This window comes from Mizuhopecten yessoensis, unplaced genomic scaffold, assembly GCF_002113885.1.
Source record: "Mizuhopecten yessoensis strain PY_sf001 unplaced genomic scaffold, ASM211388v2 scaffold10697, whole genome shotgun sequence".
In the NCBI taxonomy this organism is placed as follows: domain Eukaryota; kingdom Metazoa; phylum Mollusca; class Bivalvia; order Pectinida; family Pectinidae; genus Mizuhopecten; species Mizuhopecten yessoensis.
Genome location: NW_018408676.1, coordinates 509,280 through 518,730, shown reverse-complemented (window position 1 = coordinate 518,730; position 9,451 = coordinate 509,280). Strand labels below are relative to the sequence as shown.

Genomic DNA, 9,451 nt, shown 5'->3' with positions numbered 1-9,451 from the left:
GGGGCAGGGCCAAAAAGGGTCAAATTTACTAAAATCAAATGTATACATGTCTTTGATATTGTATACCTGGTACATGTGCAATACCTGTGTGTGATAGTATATACATGTGTGTTATACCTGTATGTGATAGTATATATATGTGTCATACCTGTCTGTGATAGTATATACATGTGTAATACCTGTGTAATACTATACATGACTGTGTTATACATGTCTGTGATATTGTATACATGTGCAATTCCTGTGTGTGATAGTATATACATGTGTTATACCTGTCTGTGATAGTATATACATGTGTCATACCTGTCTGTGATAGTATATACATGTGTTATACCTGTATGTGGTATTATATACATGTGTTATACCTGTCTGTGGTAATATATGCGTGTAATACCTGTCTGCGACAGTATATACATGTGTTACACATGTCTGTTGTAGCAATTGCATATGTTATACATGTGTGTGATAGAAAATACAAGTTTAATATCTGTCCATAATACTGAATACATGTGTTTAATATGTCTGTGGTATTCTATACATGTTTATGTTTAAAACATGTATATACAATTGCTGAACATGATGATTTGGATACACTTTTGTTATCAGAATTTGCCCCATAGACAGGCCCTAACCCTGCCTCCTGTTTACTATAAAAGATCATTGAAATGTCTTTACATAGGAACTGATACAGATTATAAATAGTAGTATACAGGGCACATAAAGAATGGTATACAGAAAATATATATAGTGGTATACAGGGTATATAGAGAGAGTTGGTTTGGAGGAACACTGAACAGTTGAACATATACTTTACCTGTTAACTCACAAAATACATGAGCACTGCAAACTTTAAACCAGGAATTTATAACACAGGATAATCAGCAGAAATCAATAAAATTTGCTTACAACAAGTGATGTGAATGATAAATGTTGAATCTTTACCTCAGTACCCACATGTCAAAGAAACCAAGACTTCCTCATTAATAATATAGAACAATTACCTGTGTAATACTATACATGACTGTGTTATACATGTCTGTGTTATACATGTCTGTGATATTGTATACATGTGCAATACCTGTGCGTGATAGTATATACATGTGTTATACCTGTCTGTGGTAATATATGCGTGTGTAATACCTGTCTGCGACAGTATATACATGTGTTACACATGTCTGTTGTAGCAATTGCATATGTTATACATGTGTGTGATAGTAAATACAAGTTTAATATCTGTCCATAATACTGAATACATGTGTTTAATCTGTCTGTGGTATTCTATACATGTTTATGTTTAAAACATGTATATACAATTGCTGAACATGACGATTTGGATACACTTATGTTATCAGAATTTGCCCCATAGACAGGCCCTAACCCTGCCTCCTGTTTACTATAAAAGATCATTGAAATGTCTTTACATAGGAACTGATACAGATTATAAATAGTAGTATACAGGGCACATAAAGAATAGTATACAGAAAATATATAGAGTGGAATACAGAGTAAAGAGAATGGTATACAGAGTATATAAGGATTAGTATGCACAGTATCTACGAAGTGGTGTACAGAGTATATTGAGAGTCCAGGTATACATGGTATAAGGAGTGGTATACAGGGTATATAGAGAGAGTTGGTTTGGAGGAACACTGAACAGTTGTACATATACTTTACTTGTTAACTCACAAAATACATGAGCACAAACTTTAAACCAGGAATTTATAACACAGGATAATCAGCAGAAATCAATAAAATTTGCTTACAACAAGTGATGTGAATGATAAATGTTGAATCTTTACAACAGTAGACACATGTCAAAGAAACCAAGACTTCCTCATTAATAATATAGAACAAATACCCCCCCCCCACTAAATCAAACCAAACTAGAATTCTTCAATGAGGCTGTGTACGAAAATAACATAAATCAAGATGAATTTTAAAATCTCACTTTATATTTGAATATGTGGTGACTGATTATGACAATAATTCTGCGCTCTTAATAACCGAGTTTGGCATCATTACAGCTGCACTAGGCCTACGGCTACGGGACCCTCACCATATAAATCCTCAGCAAACTACTTTCATTTGTCTCATTCATGTTGAAAATGACGTGCAACAGATTAACAAATGACAGTGATTCTCACCAATAAAATCTATTTCTGACCCTTCTACTTTTTGGCCAACAAAAACCAATGTTCATTTGAATAATAAAACCCAGCAACTTCACAGACATTTCTCTAAGTTCCCAATGGCTCTTCGGAACACTAGAGTTTCGTTCGGAAAAGTTTATAACTCGGGATTATTCCAGCCATTTTAGTATATAGTAATGTGTGCTTCCTAATACCAATCTTTTAAAATATATGCGTTAATATAATAATTAATATTTAAATATATCAACTTAACTTATTGATAATATTTTATATTGGTGTTAATTACACTTGCGGTAGAAAAATACGAAACAGTTTGTGTGCAAAGCTAGTTTTTCACAGCTGCCGTTTGCCGGACTCAAATTACACAGGTGCAATGTGCCACATTCGCCCAGACAAAAAGAGTCTGTTTGAACGAGACTACGTTTTCTGTGACATTACTGCTTCCGGTCATAAACGAGAACTCGTGATAAACTTAGCCTGGCAGATAATTTTACATCGTTATCTAGATAAAAGCGCGTATTATGAAGCATGAAACTGCTAAAGATCAGTGTTAAGGAAAACGTTTCATGGAACTAGCCTTTGTCGGTGTTTTAGGAAAGAACAAAATGTGAAAGGATTTATCAAACACATGCAGCAAGCGAAATCGTTCTCTGTCATTTTACAAGCAAAACTAACTTGATAAACTGCTGCTAGTATGGATCATGAAGAAGTAGAGGAGAGACTTCTCCAAGAGGATGTTGACGACAGAGGTGCCATACCGACGGATAGGTATGACGTGTACTGTAAACAACTGAGAAATGTTATCAAATGTGCTTGTGCCCTTTCATCAGCTTGGGTAGCTATGCCCAACTATTTTTTTTAAAACCAAAAGTGATTTATTTCTTGTCATTTTCCTAGAGACTACCATAACCTGATTACAAAACAGCAATCAGAACCATGTTATCTTCAAAATTGGATTTTTACGATTTTTTTGAAATCGTGAAATTTCACAATTGTTTTTTAGCATTTTCCTGAAAACAATCAAAAAAGCGTACAAGGTCAAAAACATTGTATAAATGGGAGAATTTGTTTTCTCTTTTTTTACCACAATTTCAGAACCAATCTATTCTATTGTAAAATGAAAGATTTCCATCCTAAATATCATCCCTCACTCCGGAGATGATGCTAAAATGTTACTTCACAAAGAGCTACCTCCCCTTACAAAACACAATGAATGACATTAATAATCTCATTTAATTATATATATTGATGCACCAGTCTCAGTGGTAATTACACATCTTCTTTCTTATCGTTCGCCTTTACACTTGAATACCAGTCTCCTCAACAAATCTGGTGGTCTTCTGTGCTAAGGGCATCCACTGGTCCACATAGCTTTTCTTTGAGTGGTAACGTTAACACTCACTCACTCACTCACTAACTGTTGGTGAATGCCATATCTTATCTCTCATGATCAGTGCCTGATGGATCTTCCATGACTGTAAGAGGTGTGCAGTATCCTGCTCTGCTTCTCCACAAGGACACATTGGAGATGAAACAACTTTCATGACTTTGTATAGATGTTGATTGAGTCTGTTGTGTCCTGTCGGAAGATGGTAGTTTGGTCAGATCTTGTTGGTGGTAACTGTCTTGTTGCTGATGGGTGTTGAACAGAGATTTGATGATAGTCTTCATCTCTGTGTAGCAGACTGGATTTTCTTCCTGTTATTGTTCAGCACCATTCTTTGCTAATTTATCGGCTTGTTCATTACCCCAAACTCCACAGTGAGAAGGAATCCACTGTAGAACTGTTGTCAGACTTTTGATGGTGTATAAAGCTTGTTCAAGTTGAGGTTAAGCTTGTCGTTTGTCAAAGCTTGTAGCACAGAGAGGGCATCAGTCAGGAATACTACTTGAGTTGTGTTATCAATTTTGTTTTTGATGGAGTGTGCAGCATGAATAAGGTCTTCTTCAACTTAGTAGTTTGAACAATGTAGGCCTGTTGGTATTGCTTCTGATTGTTGATCTCAGTTGGGGTACTTAATGTATATACCAGCCCCTCCTTTTATTGTGGCATTTGCTTACCCAGGAGTCTGAAGGGTACTTGTCTTCAAGCATACTCATTGTAATTACACATGATCTGATATGTTTTAGTCAGATAAATCATTAAAATAATATTTAAAAACAAAAAATTGTATTTGTACATGGTGTATGATCTGACAAGTTTTATTTATATAAAAAAAAAAAAATGATATTGAAAAACAAAAGCATGTCATATCAATTAGATATGTTTAATGTAAACTATGTACAGACCAACCATTGTATAGTTTTTGTATGTCAGACAACACTGAAACTCGAAATAAATTTAAATTTAGGTCTATTCAATTTCTAACTGTATCAGCGTATGTAAACTAAGTCAAGACTGAGTGACAGTAACTTAATTTAAAAGTTTAATCATTTAGAAACAAGTAAATAGTACCGAAATTTATACAAATATACATCATTTAATGTTTAAAATATATACAGAAAACAAAGAGAACAGATACCTTTACACGATAGGTAAACAACCGTTAATGCAATATCCTTCTAGCGAGTTTTGTCTGGTACAGGTGGGATTTGTTTACGTTTTCGAGGCGAGGTGTCCGCCATATTGGATTTACCGTTATACTACCCCTTGGGATTTCAACAGCATTTTTCATACCAAGAACGGTTTTGACAGATTGGCATATATATATACTTATTTTAAGGGATAATTACTGAACATTTGTATATAATTTTGATGGATGTACTCGGTTTTATAAGGAAATTGTCGCTTCTGCAACATTTCTATAACATGGACAAGCACGATAAAATCACCGTTCTTCCGATGGTATAAAAGTGTGACGAAATTTTGGCGCGGCGCGAAAATTCAATTGGAGTTATCTCCCCTTAGCTTGGGCATAGCTAGCTTGGGAACAACGGTAACAGGATTGTTTCGCCCCAAATCCCGTTCGCCCTGAGGGTTGCTTCGCCCCAAATCCCGTTCAAAAAAAGTTTGTTTCGTCCTAATTTTTTTTTTCTTTAAGTCATAAATATTTCATTTCATTTCACAATATTTTATTGTACTCATCTTATGTACAAAAGGAATTGGGCAACAGGCATAGCCTATATTTATATATATAAGCCCTCTCCTTACCAAACATAACAGTATATATGTTACTTTTACAGATGTTTCTGTAAGTATTAAAATAAGAGATTATTTGTACTTTGAATTTGATTTGACAATACAAATTTCAAATATCTCAATTGTTGTAAGAGAGATTATTTTACAAAGCTATTTGAGAATCTAATAAAAACGTCTGGTGTCTCTAATGGGGTCTCACTTAAAAGCGTCTTCAACCGACAACAAGCGTCTTCAAGTGACAACAAGCGTCGCCAGACAAAATCTTCAAAAATACTGAATAAAGTAAGCGACATCAGAAGATATGATGTTAATATGACAAAAATACATCAAATTTGATGTTTGAAAAATTGACCGAGTTATGATGAATTGAATTTTTTACGATCGCGGTGTAGCACATGTGTGTATATTCATGTAGAGTGAAGAAAGCGTCGCCAGATAATATCGTTAAAATTACTCGCGAAAGTAAGCGACATCACAGGATATGTTATAAGTTAGACTTTTATTGATATATATTCCAAATTTCAGCTCGATATTTGAAAAAATGATCGAGTTATGTTTAATTTATTATTATGATCGGCGGCGTGGCATACATGTGTGAATAGATAAGGTAAATCTCTCTAGCTAAATAACCAAGAAAAAACTTCTTATCATCCGATAAACGACAGAGAAAATAAATAATTCAGTTAAATATATCACTAGCTAACCAAGAACAAACTTCTATCACTCGATAAATGACAGAATATAAATAATTCAGTTAAATATATCACTAGCTAACCAATAACAAACTTCCATCACCGATAAATGACAGAGAAAATAAATAATTCAGTTAAATATATCGCTAGCTAACCAAGAACAAACTTCTATCACTCGATAAATGACAGAATATAAATAATTCAGTCAAATATATCACTAGCTAACCAAGACCAAACTTCTATCACCGATAAATGACAGAGAAAATAAATCAATCAATCAAATATATCATTAGCTAACCAATAACAAACCTCTATCACCTATAAATGACAGAGAAAATAAATAAATCAATCAAATATTTCACTAGCTAACCAATAACAAACCTTTATCACCGATAAATGACAGAGAAAATAAATAATTCAGTTAAATATATCACTAGCTAACCAAGAATAAACTTCTATCACCCAATAAATGACAGAGAAATCTTGGTATGAAGAAAAATGTATATATATCCAAATGTCAATCAATTCATTCTCAACTCACTTGAGTACATGTCATATCAGAACTCGTCATCTAAAGCACGCTATATGCCCCTTGAAATCATTGAGACGTTCAAGCATTCGATCGTCATCTTGCCTAAATATGATGGATTGAGCCACAGCCAATCACAATCGCTTCCGGTGACTACAGCTTTTCCCCGACAAAATTGGATGTAAACAAACAAACGTGCTACATCAATGTTTACCGACGTATCAAATGATTCTGATTGGTTGCAATTTAGAAATTGCTCAATTTCACTCAAATTTAGTATGTACATTGTAGGTGTACTATGGCAATGCGATCCTTTTCTGATGCATCTTTGTGATTATGGGGGCAGTTTGTGGGACATCTGTAATGGTCCCCCATTACATTTAGTACTTGTTGCTGTAGATATTGTTAAGATGTTTCAACCAAAATTCCTTATGCACATCCAACTCATGATAAGTTTGCCAACCAATGTGATTTGTGCATATTTACAGATAATCAATGAGGTATAGGGCTTTTTTTTCTTCAAGTTTCAAGCTATACATATTATGTCTCAAAAGCATGATACTCAAGTTTTTAAACCTAACATACAATATGTCCTGCAAGTGGGGGATATAAATTCCACGAATTTGCTTGTTATTTCTGTTTTTGCCACAGGCACAAAAGTAAAAATGCAGATATTTTCTGAAGATCCTTTTTGTCATCAACCATGTTCTGTTAATATTTTTGCTGGGAGACATGTCTTCCAATAGCTCTACGTGAACATTTTTTTTTTTTCTTTATAAAATTTCATCAGCATTTGATTTCAATTTGTTAAGAATATGAACGAAATAATTAACATTTTTATGCCATGGCACGGCATCCGTTGACCATTGTCCGTCTGTCCTCCGGCGTCAATATTTTACTTTAAAAAACTTCTTCTTAATAACCAAAAGGCCTAGGGTGATGATATTTGACCAGTAGCATGCTTGGATGAAGGGCTACCAATTCAAGTTTGTTCAAATGAATGACCTTCACTTATATTCAAGGTCATAGAGGGTCAATTGTCTTAAAAAACCTTTAAACCTTTAAACAACTTCTACTGAATAGCAATAATGTCCAGGATGTTGACATTTAGTCAGTAGCATATTAGCTATAGGATGAAGGGCTACCTTGAATTATATTGAATATGTTTAAAATCTTTAAATGACTTCTTCTGAATAACCATGAGGCCCAGAATATTGATATTTAACCATTATTATGCTTGGATAAAGGGCTACAACGTTTGTTAAAATGAACGCCCTTGACTTACATTCAAGGTCACAGGAGTCAAATATGTCAAAATCTTTAAACGACTTCTTCTGAATAACCAAAATGCCCAGGATGATTATATCTGGCCAGTAGCATGCTAGGATGAAGAGCTACCAAATTCGGTTAAATGAATAACCTCGACTTGTACTCAAGGTCACAGGGGTCAAATATGTTTAAAACTTTAAATGACTTTTTCTGAATAACCATTAGGTCTAGAATGTTGATATCTGCCATGTATCATGCTAGGATAAAAGGCTACCAAGTTTGTTAAAGTGAATGACCTTGACTTATAATCAAGGTCACTAGGGTCAAATTTGTTTAAAATCTTTAAACCACTTCTTCTGAATAACCATGAGGCCCAGAATGTTGATATTTGACCTACTTTCAAGGTCACATTTGGTCAAATATGTATTAACATTTAAATAACCTTATCTCAATAAACAAAAGGTCTAGGGTAGTGATATTTGGCAAGTTGAATGCTGAGATGAAGGGCTATGAAATTTAGAAAGAAAATCATGATCTCGCTTCTTTCTAGTTATATGTCATCAAACTTTCCTTAAACGATAAATACAAATTTAAATGAACTACATAAAAGTAGAGCACTTACTTTCATAATGCTGTACTATAAGAATTTATTGAAATATCAATTTGTGCCCGGACAAGTTCGGCCCATGATACCGGGGCAAGTTCTGCACATAAAAAGTCGTAAAATTGGGGTGGGAAAATCTGACGTTGCATGCTTTATGACGTCATATGCTGTTTCCAATGGGGGCCAAACTTAACAGAATGTCTGTCCGAACTTACCCCATGGCAGGGCTCTTTCGGCTATATATCTTATCTTTAAGTTAATTTAAATAATTTTTCAAATAATGGATGTGCTGCCATACTTCCTAGAACATGTACAGATCTAGACTTTAATAGAAATGGGCAGATCTTGCCCCGGTCTCCCCTAATTGTTATGTCAGTCTTAAAATCTCATTAGAGCTTGTGTTTTATTGTTATTCCTCGACTTACTGACTCTAAATAAGTTTATCTTATCTCATTCTGAAAGCAGTACTATCTCATTCTAAATCAGTAAACATCAGAGATCAACAAAAGCAACAGTCTTTTTTGGCTTTGCCTTTTCATATTATAATTCAATGGAATAGACATTTATCCCAATGCAATGTAGTATAGATCATACTTTAATTTGTATCATAATGACTATATGTGTTTCGGTATATTACGATATATTATATATATATGTTAAATTATTACTTAAATTGCTTGTTTTATAATAAAAAAGGTCTCTCCCCTTATTGGTTTGAAATGTTTGCTACATTCACTAGAGATGTATCTGGTGCCTAGCTGGCCAATCAGGGGGTTTCCACCTTCCTGCCTCTTTTTGCATGCCTCAGTATCATATATATTATCTTTCGATCTTAAGATTGAATGAATGTAAACAAGGAATAAATGTAAAAAGAAATGGAAGAAATGAAAAGAAATGAATGAATGAATAAATAAATGACTGAATGAAAGAATGAATGATAGCCCTCTTGCATGAGGATATTTTTTGTAAGGAAATTGAAATATTCAAAAAATGTTCTATGTCCTTCTTTCTGACACCTGTACAGTACTAGTAGAGAACATTTTTTTTTTTTTTTTTTTTTTTTTTTTT

The 9,451-nt window shown here is 33.8% G+C and overlaps 1 protein-coding gene across 1 annotated transcript in view; it reads left to right on the top strand.

Moving 5' to 3' along the window:
• The first annotated feature begins 2,238 nt into the window (after window positions 1-2,238).
• Window positions 2,239-9,451, top strand: part of LOC110461875 (equilibrative nucleoside transporter 3-like) — a 123,472-nt gene continuing 116,259 nt past the window's right edge. The window contains exon 1 of the mRNA XM_021515594.1: window positions 2,239-2,918. Coding sequence (XP_021371269.1) covers window positions 2,845-2,918 — 74 coding nt within the window. The 5' untranslated portion in view covers window positions 2,239-2,844. The remainder of the gene's footprint in view (window positions 2,919-9,451) is intronic.